This window comes from Saccopteryx leptura, chromosome 12, assembly GCF_036850995.1.
Source record: "Saccopteryx leptura isolate mSacLep1 chromosome 12, mSacLep1_pri_phased_curated, whole genome shotgun sequence".
Classification (NCBI taxonomy): domain Eukaryota; kingdom Metazoa; phylum Chordata; class Mammalia; order Chiroptera; family Emballonuridae; genus Saccopteryx; species Saccopteryx leptura.
The window spans coordinates 29317486-29334074 of NC_089514.1; the positions used below are offsets into that span (position 1 = coordinate 29317486).

General features: G+C 42.9%; 1 protein-coding gene across 1 annotated transcript in view; it reads right to left on the reverse strand.

Annotated features, from left to right (window-relative positions):
* Positions 1–7533: 7533 nt before the first annotated feature.
* UMAD1 (UBAP1-MVB12-associated (UMA) domain containing 1) overlaps positions 7534–16589 on the reverse strand; it is a 223456-nt gene continuing 214400 nt past the window's right edge. The window contains exon 4 of the mRNA XM_066353738.1: positions 7534–7978. Within this exon, the coding sequence (XP_066209835.1) occupies positions 7721–7978 (258 nt within the window). The 3' untranslated portion in view covers positions 7534–7720. The remainder of the gene's footprint in view (positions 7979–16589) is intronic.

Genomic DNA, 16589 nt, shown 5'->3' on the forward strand with positions numbered 1-16589 from the left:
GCCCAGAACGTGGCTTATCAGAAAGGTTGAAATCACCCGTTTCGAATTTTTCGAACCATCTTCTGCATGTCCTATCAGAAACTGTACCTTCACCAAACACTTTCAATAAATTTCTACATGCTTCTGTAGCATTTCTTCCTTGTTGAAATTCGTATATAATACAGTGGCATAAATAACTTTATCAGTAGCCATGGGTACACTATCGCTTCACACATAAGACTAACGTGAATCAACTTTTAGTTAATTTGCTACATCAGTATGTATATATTAAGTGATAAAAATAGAAAGGCACACATGCGCCAAATAAACATGCTTATGTGTCGAAACTTGTTGTGATAGAAACGGACAGAACTTTCTGGTAGACCTTATATATATTTAATTATGGAAGTATAGACATTTTTTTCAAATGCTATTGACTTTTTGCTCTTTATAGGTTTTACCAGTGTCATTCTGTCCTCAGCATTTTCATTTTTTTAAATTTATTTATTCATTTTAGAGAGGAGAGAGAGTAGAGAGTAAGAGAGAGAAAGGGGGGAGGAGCAGGAAGCCTCAACTCCCATATGTGCCCTGACCAGACAAGTGTAGGGTTCTGAACCGGCGACCTCAGCGTTCCAGGTCGGCGCTTTATCCACTGCGCCACCGCAGGTCATTCTGTCCTCTTAATCATCTTCATTCCTACTGCTGCCCATATCTTTAGGGTCAGGAACCTCAATCCTATGTGAGGAAGAAGCTTGTAGATTTGACTCACAACAGGAGCCAAGTCTCTTGCAAGGGGAACAAGAAAGCTTAGTGTTACTGCTTTAAGCCGTGTGAGCTGATGGTTGCAGCTGGTACAGTGTGGGATAGGAAAATAGTCTGTTCCGTGCTCAGAAATACATACTGATAAACACAAATTTTCATGAGGATCCAAAGCAAGCATGAGGTGGGAGTGAACATTCAGGGAGAAAGTGAGTGTTTCGGCCTTATCTTAGACGAACTGCCTGTTCGCTGTTCAGAATCATTTACTCCTTTTTGGTCCTGAGAAGGCCTATTCAAATGACTAAGCGAACAGTGCTCATGCAGCAAGTTAGTGTAAATGTACCCTGTACGTGTAAAAACTGGGCTTTGTTCATGAAGAAAAGTTTCGTTAGCCTCCCAAATGTTCTTTGCCATTATGCAGAAATACATTAATTTTGAAACAAAATAAATTATGTACATTTTTGAAAAACAGAATTTAAAGAAATACCATACACATAAACACACATGCACCATGAAACTGACATTATACTGCTCTTTCCTTGTAGCCAACACCAGTGACCACATCAGGGGCAGATCTCACAGCTGCAAAACCCAGATGTCAGACAGTGGATTGTACGACCCTGGCAGCAGTCCTAAGTGGGAGGTCGTCTCCTTAGCTGACCTCTGAAATGGTCTATTGTCTGACTCCCTCTCTGGCCTGGGCTGTAACTCAAAAGCTGTCTGTAGGCTGGTGTAGAGGCGGAGTACTGATGGGTTGTTCTGGATGCAATTACCCTTTCTCTGCCTTACCTTTGATTGTAAGGAATTTATTTCCTTTGTAGGGGTGAAAATTGGGACTGGAAAAATTCTAGACAAAGAACTATATTCAAGTTTCTTCTAAAGACAAAATAACATGCTTTTTACTTTGGTTGGTTTGTTAGTTTTTTACCCCCAACTGCAACTGGAGGAGATTAACTTTATGGTTTAGCACATAGTTGAGTTTTGGTTAATCAGAAGTACAAAGAGTTTCTTGGGGGCACTTCCCCCTCTAAAAGAAGACTGAGTTTTTTATGCTGCTTCTTAAAACTACTACTTTCTAAGATTTTATTGATTGATTTTACAGAGAGAGGGGGTTGGAGTGAGAAGTATCAACTCATAGTCGCTTCACTTTAGCTGCTCATTGGTTGCTTGTCGTATGTGCCTTGACCGGGAAAGCCCAGGGTTTCGAACCGGTGACCTCAGCATTCCAGGAGACACTTGATCCACTGTGCCACTTCGGGCCAGGCTAAAACTACTACTTAAAGTAGAAAATAAAATGTTTCCTTTCTTAGACTCTTACGGAGCTACAACTTTGTTTTTGCTATTACTAAAAAAAAAGTCAACCACTGTAGGGAAGAGCTTTTTGTATGAGGTATCTTGGTTCTTTAAAAAGGAAAATGTTGCCCTGGCCGGTTGGCTCAGTGGTAGAGCATCGGCCTGGCGTGCAGGAGTCCCGGGTTCGATTCCTGGCCAGGGCACACAGGAGAGGCACCCATCTGCTTCTCCACCCCTCCCCCTGTCCTTCCTCTCTGTCTCTCTCTTCTCCTCCTGCAGCCAAGGCTCCATTGGAGCAAGGTTGGGTTGGCCCAGGCGCTGAGGATGGCTCCATGGCCTCTGCCTCAGGTGCTAGAATGGCTCTGGTTGCAGCAGAGCATCGCCCCATGGTGGGCATGTCGGGTGGATCCTGGTCGGGCTCATGCGGGAGTCTGTCTGACTGCATTCCCATTTCCAGCTTCGGAAAAATACAAAAAATAAAATAAATAAATAAAAAGGAAATGTTTATAGTATGATCCTGCCTCTTCACCCCTGGGTGAAGAATAACATTATGGGTGAGATGCAATCATGGGAATGAGGTAGGAAAAGGCTAAGTGTCTAAGGGGGCTCCACTCACACTGTAACTCTTGTATTCCCAAAGGGAAGGTCTGTCTTGAATGCAATTACAATCATGGCAAGCTAAGGAGAAAAACCTCTGATAGTTATAGGAAAATGAATTCTGAGGAAATTATAGAATATATTATCATATCCAGCATCATATCCATATCATATTCATCTGCACCATGTAAAATGTTCCAAATTTTCTTTATTAGCTTTATAAAAAGGTAAATATGTCCCTTGGCCATCACTGATTTGGATTTAGAGTCCCAATATAAATAAGTAAATGATCAATAAACAAGAGAAAAGAGACGTATCTCTCATACAGAAGAATTCCAAATAATTTATATGGCGGCTAATCCCTTGGAAGGCCAGTGGCCACGGCTGTGCAGGTTCCCACTGGATTCGGGCAGACGGGGAAGGAGCGGTGGAGCTGGAGGTTGCTGGGCCATTCCGGTCATTTGAGTCTTGCAACGGTGGATGAGCAAGCAGGCAGGGAAAACTGCTCCCTCCAACTCCCTGGATTCCCTGTAAAACAGGCTGGGCAGAGATACCTCTTCTCTGGCAAACAATAGCAAACTATCTCCCCTTCTGAAGGCAGGCAATCTGCAATCCGCCGCCCTGAGGGCAAGCACCTGCAGCCTTCCACAGACTGTACACACATGGCGCTGCCCCTTGCTGATGCACCCATCAGGCAAAGTACAAGCGAGCAAGCCTAACACATATCTGTTACATACTTGTTTGCCCAGCATCTCTCAAGGATGTGGAGCATAATTCCATATCCCTTGAGTGTGGGGTATGCTTTTTGATTTAATTCCAAAGAGTAGAGTATAAAAAGCAGAAAGGGGAGGAGTTACTTCACAGTGGAGAAATCTGGTGGTGACTACCTTGGCCACTTGATAAAGGATATCAGCAATAATGCCGTGTTGATAGCATGGACCCTTGATATGATATGATCTCATTGAAGGGCATTTCACCTTTGTAATATTCCTTCAAACACCCATAACCGTAGTCTAACCATGTGCAAACATTAGATAAAACCCAGTTGTGGGACCTTCTACAAAATATCTGCCAAGTACGTCACAAATCTGTCATAGTCACTTTAAAAAAAAAGATGAGAGACTGTCACAGCCCAGAGGAGCCTAGGATGAGTAAACAGAATAGGTGATAGGTATACAGGAATGCTGCACTCTTTCTGTAACTTTTCTATAAATCTAAATCTATTCTAAAATAAAAAGATTATTTAAATTAAAAAATTAACACATTGTGGTATATATTAACTTTAAGAGTTCCTACACTTTAATCAATACATCTCTTTTTCACCCACACCTACCTACCAAACCATTTGTCATAAAGAGTCATTTCCTTGACACAAAAGTACGTTCTCTTTCAGGCCACTGTAGTATGAATGGAGTCAGACCTATTCTGAGAGTTTTAGATTTCCCAATAATATATTTAGGCCATGGCTTTAGTAATATGACAGTGCTCAAATGATAATGTCCACAAACCCATTTCTCAATGGCTTTAAAAGATGTAGCATCCTTCAGCCACCTATACAATACACTTAAATTTCATTTGAATGTTACTAATAACATAATCAATAAGACAATGTATTAATATTTGCTAGATTACTGATCAGTTCATTTACTGATCAACTGTTATCATGAGAGGTAAGGGGGGAGATCTGGTATACTATTGTTTTAGAACAAGGATGAGATTATTTCTTCATAACTCCCTTTCCTTTAGAATTATGAGAAATCAGCTGTCTCAGAATTTCAGCAGCTATTTCTCTCACAGTGTATTCAGTTTATCATTTTATTTTGAGAAAGGGAAAAAAAGGGTTGGTGCCAAAGAAGGTTTACTTTAAAAAAGAAACTAGTGTGGGGTTTCTAGAATTGTTAACAAGAAATGTGCTTTTGTTAACATTTAATGATACAATTTTAAAAGTTCAGTGAATCACAATTTAATTAACCAGAATAATAAGTTGGTCAGAACTGCCTCTCTAATTCTGTTTTCAGGAAAGAATGCAAATGCCATTTTAGAAAAGTTGGGAAAAACTAATACAGGCAATTTCCTGCATATATTTTAGGGATAACAGTAAGATTCAGTAAAATCACTTATACATCCCAGACCTCCAGTACTTTATAATGATAACTTGTTAAGGGGAAAAAAATCATGATGCTTGATAATAGGAGAAAAAAGGGTTCCCTGTGGAATTCTTAACTAAGGAACTGCAGAAGAGTCAACCAACATATTTTAGGCATATTTCTCATATTGCGGTAATACTTCAAATGGAAAAAATATAATGGGTGGAAGGAACGTACAATAAATGTAGATAGCTATTTTTTATATCACCCTTCAAGAAGTTCAGTTAATACATATTTTGCATTTTATTAGACCATGGAACGTGTGTGGTTAGTGAGGACAATTAGAACAGTACCCCTTCCCAGAACTCTGACGGTGTGCCGGGTGGTACTGCCGGGCATTAGACGACACCATCTAAGACCTAACAATGCATGGTGCATACAGCCACTGCTGTAACAAGCAAGGGAGCTGGGACACCGAGGTTAGGGGGCTGACTCGAGTCCCACAGCTTGTAAGGGAGGGAGCTGTATGAACTCTGCCTCCAACACCTGAGCGCCTGCCCCCCACAGCGCACAGCTGCGTATCACTGATATTATAAACGTTTATTACTAATTAGGTGAAAAGCCATTTAACCTTGTCTAGGCTTCAAGCTTCTCTTGGGTAAAATGGGGTTGGCAGGTTGATTTCTAATGTTTTCTTCCAGTTTTAAAATAGTAACATCAATTTATATACAGATAAGAAAGTTTTACAATAGCCATTTCCACAATGTTTTTGTTAATAGGTTATTAACACTGGCATTTACTGAATTTTGTGATGATGGGACCTATCTAGAGATGTTCATGTGATTTCTTTCAAATCTCTTCAGTCCTATTAACCCAGAACTAGTGAGTGATCTTACCATCCACAATATCATTCCTTAAAACTTACATATAAGAGGATATTTCATACTTTACACTATACAAACTATTTAAATATTTGCCTCCCAAAGAATCAATAACTTGCATTCACACATGAATAATGAAAAGAAAATCATTTTTCTGGATCTGAAATTAATGAAAATATCAGTTTATTCTTATTCATATTTATTTATACATAACAATTTTTGACAAATGAAAATATGTATAAGCATATCTGTAACACAGACAAATATAAATGAAATGTATAAAAGTATTTGAGACAGAATTGAACACACATGTAAATTGATGATGTGCTTACATTTAGCTTTAAGGTACATTAACGTGGATGTATTAAAGGATGGGGCTTCACAAAAACTGCTGTAAAATGTTCACATTTGTGTTAGTAATAAGTCATATTTTCTAGACTGATATTTTACAAAAACGATTTAAAGATCTAATTTAACCACCTACCTCATATGGTAATATTATTTGTAAATGACACATATTTTTGTCAATAGAAATATTACTTTATCTTTTAAATAATGTAGCATTTTTATCAAGAATATGTCACATTTATTAAATAAACATGCATAACATATTAAAACTTGAATAATTCATTTACCTTTATTCACAGTGTTCCGTTTTGCTATGGCACTCTATCTTTGTGAAAAATACACTTAAAATTTAGCACAGAATTAATAAATCGTGTACTGTTCAGAACAAATGTGAGTCAAATTTTACATGGCACAGAAAACACTCTTATCACAATGGACCGCTTCCCTTTGCAGTTTTTAACCAATGGTGGCTCTTTCCTGTTTTAGTTGGAATAAATAATATTCAAGACCTAAAAGTCATATCTAGGTGTTCTGCCTATATTCTAATTGAAAATGAGTTGATTTCAGTTTTTCTTGTAATAAAACACTTTCATCTGTATTGTGACCAACAAATTTCTATATAAGGATGTTATCAGCAATGATTCGCATCATCAGCTCTTGTTCTTTGGGAGGCAGAGAGGTTGAAAGGAAATGTGGGACCCTGGTCAGTTGGCTCAGCGGTAGAACATTGGCTTGGCATGTGGAAGTCCTGGGTTCGATTCCTGGTCAGGGCACACAGGAGAAGTGCCCATCTACTTCTCCACCCTTCTCCCTCCTCCTCCACTCTTTCTCTCTTCCCCTCCCACAGCCAAAGTTAGAGTGGTTTGAGTCAGTTGGCCCAGGCACTTGGTGGCTCCATGGCTTCAGTTGCCAAGCAACGGAACAGCACTAGTGGGCTTGCCTGGTGGCCCCTGGTTGGATGCAGCCCCTGTTCGCATGCTAGAATCTGTCTCTGCCTACCTGCCTCTCACTTAATATAAAAAATTAAAAACAAAACAAAACGTGGAGCTCTTCATAAACTGGGAACGCACGTGGTCAAAGGATTAATGCCAACTGAGGCAGAAGCAGGGGAAGTTCACACTCTGGAGAAGATCAAGGCAGGAAACAAGGGCAGGAGCTACTCCTGTTCAGGTGCAGAGGGCGCCCTGGGCGTAAGGAACCTGAAACACACGCTCAGGGAAATGGCATCCAGAGCCGCCTTCTATCAGCAAACTCCCCTGCTTGCTGGAGAAGGTGTTCAATTTCCACATCAGTGTCTGTATCAAGACTGAAGAAATTAAAGCTAACTGGCAACAACTTTTTCTGAACTCATTCATAAACACTTAGGAAGAAGAGAATAATGTTAATTCAAGCTTCTTCCAAACCAGAGAAGAGAGGGCTGACTTGTGGTAACCAAGGAAAATGTAACAGTTCTTTTTCACAGTTCTTTCAAGAGAAAATCGAGGTGTTACATTTTGAGAGCCTTCCTAGAAGGAATCTACCCCTTTCATAAAACTATGATTGCCTAATGTTTATATTTTTTATTTGGGGGAAAGGAAGTAGAACTTAAGTTCAATTTCTATACAAATATGCTTTATTCTGAAAAACAGAGCAATGAACATAGCGTTACTTTCGTTACTTTAGGATCCTCCCTTTTCTGAGGGCCTTGAGGCAGTGAAATGGCAAGAACATCAAACAGGTTAAATACAATAGGCAAACTTTTGTTTTAGAGCTGGTAGGTACAAACAAACACAGACATTACAAATCACAGAGCACTGAATTTTCCAGAGTGAAATCATACCAAAACCGTGATAAGTTCTCGCTGACGTCATAGGTGAGCAAGTGGTCTGGCAGGTCACTGATGGAGCCCTGCACGGCCAGCACGTGCGGGGCCAGGGTGAAGGGCACGTCGCTCAGAAGCTCAGCCATTAACGAGCTGCTTTCCAGAGTCTGGCCTGCCTTATTCTCCACCTCGGGGCCTGCTACAGTCACACTGGATGAGTTTTCTTTGCCAGTCTAAAAATACATATATATTTAAATCATTTAGACCTTATGGACTTGGAGGTTTAGTAATGGTAAATGTGGCATGACTATACCAAAATGAGTGAGCATGGGGGAATATATAAATATTCCCAGACTAGATAGTAGCTATTAGCGCTACTTGAGAAGTACAGCCATATAAAGCTCTACAGGCTTTGAAGCGAATCCTAAACCCTCCTCTTACCCAGTTGACCACCGTTGACTTCCTCAAACATAAACTGGCATTGTTGCTACGTCCCTAGTCCAGATAATGTCCACAAAGTCTGTCTGTGCTTTTCCAAACCTGCTGCACCTTTTCAGGCTCTAGAGAATGACCAGATTCCCAGTGAAACCATCTATCAATACAGTCCAGAGCGGCCCCGCCCACTTCAGAATGACTATGGAGCGAAGTGCTGAGGATATTACTGGCATTTCCTAGATGTGTCCTTGCCAGTTGCTGTTTCATAGGCATACGTCTTATCCCCAACTAGACACTGGGGTTCGAGGGCAAGCACACTGGTTGACATGTCTTTGTATTTTCTGCCTTGCATACTCGACTGCCTTCCCTAATATATACTCACACACCTCTAATGTGTGCTGTGAGTATTGCTTGTCCGACTTTCACAGGAACTAACATGTTACATAAGTTATTCAAATTACCAAGAATTGATATGTCTTGTTTAATTTCTTTAAAATTGGTGTATCTTGTATACAATAGTTTACCAAAAGATGTGCAGTGGGGAGTTCACAGCAGCACTCTGTGCAAGCCCCAAAGGGAAGCTGCCTAAGCATCCTTCGACAGTAGAATGGATAATAAGTTGAAGTATATTTATAGCAATGAGAATGGTTCACCTGCCACTATGGGGCTGAAACCTAGATAAAATCAGTTTAGGTAAAAATTGACTCTCTAACTCGAACATGGCCTCATGCAGAATAAAAGTCGAGGCTTTACAGAGGCCTGCAGGGTGGCCTGGCCCTGGTCCATCGGACCTTACCCCCGGCGAGTCCGGCTCCATCCCTCCACCTCACTGCCTGCTGCTGCTGCTGCTGCCTCGGGTCCAGGCGGCTGCCCGGGAGCCGCTGCCCCAGAGACGCTGGGCTCCTTCCCTCGCCTCCTTCTGAGGGCTGGCTCGAATGTCACCGTCTCACTGAGGCCTTTTCCTGACCACGTCACTTCAGCTGTATCCCGCCCCTCACCTCTGCTCTGGGGCTCCCTGCCTGCCTCCCTCGTCCTTTCCCTCCATAGCGCTCAGCACCTTGTCTCTGCTATGTCATTTATTCTGATTATAATCCCTCGGAAGCTTAAGGAGTTTCTGTCTCTCATGCTCACTGCTGTGTCCCAAAATGCCCAGATCAGGGCCTAGTGCTCAATAAAGATTGTTTTTGATTCGCTGAAAGCACATAAAATTTTTGCCTGCGTGGGGTTTATATTATAGTGGTTGTAAATGCTGATAAATTCCTTATCTCTAAGTCTAGAGAAGAATGATTTTCTGCGTAAGAAAAAAAGAATTTTAAACTTTTTATGCAAGTGTGAGATACACACAGAAAGGGTACATCAAAAACTTACAGCTTGCTACATTTTAACCAACTTAAACACCTGGGAGCGATCAGCACCCAGATCAAGGAGCAGAAAAGACAAGCTCCCCCAGAAGTCTCTACGGCGCTCTCTCCCCCTCAGTCTGCTCTCTCTGCCCATCACCAGCCTGACTTCTAAGTACACATTGGTTTCGCCTGTTTTTGCACTTTAAATGCAGGTAATCATACAGTACTCTTTTGTTTCTGGCTCTTGCACTCAACATTATATGTGGAGATTCATCGGTTGCAAAGGAGGTCTATTGAGACTGATGTCTTAAAAGGATCAGCTTGGCTGCTTTGTTGACAGTAGACAGGGGAGGGCCCAGGGGCCAGGTTAGGAAGCAGGAAGACCAGCTGGGTAAGAGAGATGGTTGTGATGTGGGTTAGATAGTCAAGGCGAGACGAAAGGCTGGATTTTGGATAGACTGTATGGATAAGGCCAACAGGATCTGCTGGTGGAATGGATGTAGGGTATGTGAGCAAGAGAGGAGTCAAGGATGAAGTCAGAACTTTGGGCCTCAGCAGGAAGAGCAAGAGTCCAGTTCTGGCCATGGCAGGTGCTGACCAGACATCGGTGGGAGCTGTGAACAGGAAGGGGAAGTCATTCGAGTTGGAGCTGGGTGAGAGAGATCGGGTGGAAAAAGTCTTCCTGGTGTGAGTCTACAAGAGCCTGGGAGGAAAGAAAGTGAAGTCAAATATAAGAATAAAATGTTTTTTCAAGACATATGCAGTAATATGGACATAATGGGGAAAGAGATGGGCCACTAGCTGGAAAGAAATGTGGGGTCAAGTGAGGTTTCTCTTGATTTTATTTTGTTCTCTAAATTGGGAGAAATACTGGCAGTTCACATGCTAATGAGAAGGTCATAAGAAAGGAAAAGTCAGCAGAGATTCTGTGAAGGAGGAACTGCTCTCTGCATAGGCATCCCCCAACATACAGAACAGAGGCCCTCGTGAAATACTGAAGTTACCAAACGCACCCCTGTGCAGAGTGATATATACCTAACTGGTGTGAAAATAAACCACCAGAGTACTTTCTTAGGACTGTGAATAGAACAAAAGTAATCACACCCTGTCATGACAAAGCTTATCAGAAGGGCCCATTATGCTGTGGACAGACCTGCCCAGTGAATCCTAACTGGGACTTGAATACTGTGTCTTCGGGGCAGCCGCTCGCACAGTATCAGCGAGTGAGGATGCCACAGTTCCAGCCCCTGCAGCGGGCTTCTCCACATGCGGATCTTCCGGGTTAAGTGTCCAGGGCTCTGGTTACCAGGCAGCAGCACGGCGGAGTGTTTGAGAGCACAGATTCTACAGCCTGACAGCTTGGGTGCAAATCCAAGGTCTCCGGCTTCTTAATAAGCAAATGGCGTTGGGCAAGTTATTTCACTTCTCTGTGCCTCAATTTCCTTAGCTGTACAATGGGATCAGTAATAGTACCCATTTCATAGGATTGTTGTGAGGATTAAATAATGTTCGTGAGAACAGTGCTTTGCACGTTCAAGTGAATAAAAACTTGAATGTCAGCTCCCACGTGGTCTTAGATGAAGTATAGGAGCCTTTTCTCTCTCTTGTGTTTGGCAGTCACTGGCGGTCTGAACGCTCTTGCCTTCCTCTCCTCTCAGACCCTGCCTTCTTTCTCCATCTCAGGTGCATGTGTTCCTAGATCAGCTACTGTCATCCTGGACTTGAACTTCCTTCTCCTTCCTTCCTTGTGTACAGAATGTTCTCCGGGTTCATCAGCCAAATCACCTCCCTTCTTAAACAAAAGCATTCTTGAAATCTCACCTTCTCCACTAAAGCACTTTGCTTTCTAAACACAGAATTTTCAGGGTATAACTCTCCAGTGGCAATGTTTATTTCATTGTTCATGCTTTTATTAATCCTCATCCTTTCCTTTACAAATCATTCGTCCAGGTCATAATTCCTTGAGAACAGACTATGTCAAACTATATCTAGAATAATAAAGGAGTTGAGATGTGGTTTCTTGTTCAAGTTCTCCTGATAGAACAGCCATATGACCAGAGAGAGTTACTTTATCCACATGGGCCTCAGTCTTCTGTCTTCTCTTCTGTTAACTGAGTGGTGAAGGACAAGAAATGACGATGATGATAGCAACTAGCAAAACTGAACACTTACCCTGTGCTTGGGTCCACTGAGGCTGTTTAAATGTATTCGCTCATGTAAGTCTCATAGCTCTGTGGGGTGTGTACTATTATTAATCCCATGGTAAAAATAAGGGGATAAGGCACAGAAAGTTGTTCCAAGTTACACAGCTAGTCTGTGGGAACACCGTGAATCAAACTAGCTATCTCTAACGCACTAAGAGATTCCAGGATCCTGCACATTTCAGACATGCTTTGAATAGACTGACTGAATAAAAAGCCCGGAACATTTAGGGAATAGTATTAGAAAATATAACAGTTCCTAACGTAGCATATCTAGCTTAAATTAGAAGAAAAAGACTCTAATAGGAAGAAAGGACAGAAACTCAGTAAGGTGATGATATTAGACTGAAAGAGGAGAGAAAAGTAACCATAATTTAACAGCTTTATCCCTGCAAACGAATCTACCAGTAGTTCGGCAGGGAAACACCACGAATGGTGAAACGACCGTCTCCGAGCTGATCACAGTTGAACGGAAAAGGAAGGTGCACGGGAGACACTACACTGTTCTTTCTACCTTTGTCCATGTTTGAAAACTTTCCATAATAAAAAGTTTCCAAAATTAACTAAAAATACCAGGGCTGAAGCGCCGCACCGTATGCCCCCAGAAAGCTGTGCATTTCTGCCCAGCTCCAGCGTCCCCCTCCCGACAGTTGGCTGCAGTGCCCTGTTCCAGTCCCCGAGGAGAGGCTGCCTGCCCTCTTGGCAGCAGCGTGAGCGCCACGATGCAGCTGCTGTTGGCATGCTGAGAGCTGGAAAGGGAGAAATTATGAGGCAAAACAAGAGTAAGCCACAAAGAAAACGTGAGTCAAAATTGAAGGTCCCCACATCCAGCCAGGCCGATAGCTCAGTCCAGCTTGGCAGCCAGTGGAGGCGGAGGCGGGGCGGGGGCGGGGCCGCGGCCGGAACAGGTGCCTGCGTTCCCTGCAACACGCAGCCCTCTCTCAGACAGTCTTTCGGGTTTTTTTTTTCATTTGCATAATAAAATAGGTCTTTAAAAGGAAGAATGAATATGTTAACCACAAAAGAGCAAGAAGAAAAGAATCAATTAACCTTATGGTTAATAGCCAGATTTTAAAAAATTACTTCAGACATTATGTTCATAAAACATGTTCATTATTTCTGTGATTAATCCTGTTCACAGAATGCCTCTGTGATAGTGTTGCTGAGTGTAAGTCCCTTCATATAATCTAGCTTTAATGCTTCTTTTTCAAACAAGCATTTGCCCGTACAGGGTTTAAATATGAGCACCCCATGCGAGCTTGGCTCTTTTTTAATCATAGAGAGAAAATATATTTTCTTATCAATATCATTACAACAAAGTTAATAATTAATTAGCTATTTTCATGTTTGTGTAAAAAATTATTTCTTGTTCATCAGTTAACCTGTTTAAAAAAAATGGGCCGGCCAAGTTTATCCTGTGTTCCTCGGTTGTTTTCTTGTGTTTCAAACAAGTCAGTGAGGTTTATAGACTGTTCCTCCCTTTCAGCAGAGGGGCTGTAAAAAGTCATAAGGTTCAATTTGTAAAATCTCAGCGCTTAGGACAAACATACTCCAAGAATACAGGGCACATAACATTTATTAGTAAAGGCTTAGAAACATGGAGTCATTTCCCCGAACAACAGCAGGTTAGTGGCATCCTTGTGAACCTCACCTCTTGGGTGTCTGAAAGCAAGGAAATGCAGTTTTAAGACAGACAACTTCATTGTTCCTGGCACAGAAGCCCCACTAGCCGCCATGAAATCTGTGACTGGGCACCAACTTTGCAAAACTGCTAACAATTTGGAGACCCCGTCTACTTGGTTATACCCCGACTAACCTGTGAACATTTTATTAATATGAACATCCCCCTATGTTTGGCATCTTTTATAACCTCCTGCTTTTTTTCCTGCAGCCTGTGCCTCAGATAAGTAGAGGTAAAATAGTGTCCTATAAAAGCAAAATAGTGAAGCATTAAAATTTAGAAACCAGCCTCAACCAAACGGTAATAGAATCTCTTAAAATTAAGAACCCCAAGCCAGGTATAAAACTCCATCTAACAGATTCTATTTACATGCAAAGAAGGCAGCTATCTCAAGCCTATTTCTAGGAAACGAGTTACAGTAAGAAGAGGTACTATCAAGCTCTGGCTTTCTATGCCTTTAAATCCTGATGTCTATAAATAAAAGGCATGTTCCTTTGAACAACAGCCTGAACAGGCAACACTGTCACTTCATCTCCCCAGATAACTATCCATTCTATTCTGGCTTCAGCTGGTATCTGCTTGCATTACATCAGCTTCTTGATGGCGGCGGAGTGGGGGGCAAATCTGAGTAAGAAGCATCAGGGGACAAGAGGAAAAGGTGATACCAGCAATGACACAATGAAGGCAGTACTCAAGCTCTTATTCTCCCTTCGAAGCTGGTTGCTAATAGGTGTCTGGCCAGCTGAGAAAAGCCAGAGGACTGGCCTCACATCTCCCTGAGCTTTGAGCCATGGTCTCCTTTCACTTGTGAGAAACTACGTTGCAATGGAGAGAATTGCCAGTTTCTCTGCACATCCCCACCGTCTAGACCAGTAGCGTCTATTATAACACGTGCTCAGGAACTATTTTTGAGTGCACTGAATCCGTTCCCCTTGTTTCCCATTTACTCTAGGCACCCCAGGTTTCATTTTTAAATTGAGGGGTCAGGCCAAAGAAACAAAGAAAAGTCCAGAACACTTGCCCACTGATACAGATAAATGAGGTGGGAGAAAGCTGAATTCACTGAAAAGCTCTGTTCCGTCTGACCTGGGCTCCCCATACCAGGATGCTATGCATTTGAGCAGCAAACTAAAAGGCTAGGTTAGCAAGTAGAGATTTTCTTTACCCGTTTAACTTTCTGATCTGACATCATTTCACTTCAAATTTTGGCTCATGATCTTCCCCCCAACATGTTCCCTTTCCTCTTCTTTTTCCCTCAGTATTTCCACCTCCTTGTGCTGCCTGCTTCTCCCGTCTTCCTTAAAAAAGAAAAAAGCAGTCCTGACTTCCTCTTCTCCGAGCCCCAGCTGGATGCGAAGGGGAAGTGAGCGCTGGCACGCTCTGTGATCTGCTCCATGCTTTCTGGGAGAGGCGGCCTGCCTGAAGCCAGCAGAACGTGGCCAGCCCCCGAGCGTGGGGAGCAGTAGGCAGGGGAGAGAAGCATGTCAGGAAAGGAACCTGCAAGAAACAGCGTGTTCAATGTGGGATCCTGTTTATACTGGTTTTGAAAATACAAAGGGCTGTTGCAGTGATTTAAAAAACAACCCCCCAAAATTATTTTTAAATTAGTTTATAGAAACTCATGATCTCTAACCTTAAGCTAACCAGAAATCTCCTGTTTTCCCAGCAGGCCTTGCCCCACTCTGCACAGGGCATATTTCACCCCTTCTCGTCGCCAGTCCTGCATGACCTCCTCCTTGCTGCCAGGAGGTGCGCTAACCTCCACCTTTACAGAGAAAAGGGGCCATCAGCTGAGGTCTCCTCAACCGCCCCGCCCCAAACTACCTGCAGTCGTGCCGTCTGGCTTCCCTCCAGTGCCGGCAAGTTGCCCTCCTCCTACCCACAGCTGATCCTCGCCGGGTGCTCCACATCCACCCTGTCCCCACGCTTTGAGGACATGGCTGCATCAGGTAGAAGGCATCTCCTAACCGCGACTCTTTCAATAATCAATTCACCAGTCACGGAAGTCTCCTCGAGTCCGGGTGGCCCGCACCATCACACCCACTGAGCCCCCCATCGCCTCAGGGCTTTCCCACGGCCACCTGAGACCAGGTTGACTCTGTCCGCAGCAGTCTGCCGTCCGTCCCTGCCTCTACTGACACTGCTTCCTCCAAAGCTACTAGTCATCACTTCTTTGCCAGACTCAGAGGCTCTGAAGTGCTAATCTTCTCTGAGCTCTTTGTTGCACTTAGGACTGGTGATTGGGTTTTTATTTCTCTGCTTCTGTGCCACTTCCTAGTTCTGCCTTCCATCTATTCTCTTCCCCGTTTCCGAGCTGAGAGTCTTCTCCAGGGCCTCATTTCCGTTCCTTTATTCGTCTCCACCTCTACACACCTGTGTTCAACTCCCACAGGAATCTTAAACTCAACATGTTCTAAGCCTGGTTCGCATCTCCTTCCCAGCACTACCCCCAACTTAGTGAATGGTCTTCTAATATTTTCTGTATTGGTGAGGGGAAGCAACATGGTTGCCGAACACACCAACCTGAATTACCTCCAACTTCTCTCTCCCCGCCACGCCATTCCTCCATCTACCGCGTCCAGTAAATGACCGAGTCCTACTGGTTTCGATGGTTTTAATATCTCCCCAAGTTTCATTCGTTTCTTTTTTGTCTACTGTTATTCTCTTATTGCAGAGGCCACTACAGTCTTCTGCCATGAATGTCGCAAGAGTTTCTTGCATATGCCCCTACTCTACTTTCTCCTTAACCCTGGTAGTGCCTAAAACATGCTTTTCCTTGCGTAAAACTCCTTATCATAGTACAAAAGGTATGACCTGGTCTTGCTTACCCCTCCAATTTTTTTTTTAAGATTTTATTTATTCATTATAGAGAGGGGGGAGAGAGAGAGAGAGAGAGAGAGAGAGAGAGAGAGAGAGAAGGGGGGAGGAGCAGGAAGCATCAACTCCCATATGTGCCTTGACCAGGCAAGCCCAGGGTTTTGAACCGGCAACCTCAGCATTTCCAGGTTGACGCTTTATTCACTGTGCTACCACAGGTCAGGCCCCAATTTCTTTTCTGATGGCCCCAAAACTCTTCATTCCGTCCATATCAACCTATCTGCTATGATTCGGATCTGCCAGGCTCTTTCTAGCTCGGAGCCTTGGCTCATTTAATTATCTTTGCCTAACTTAGGACATCTGCCTC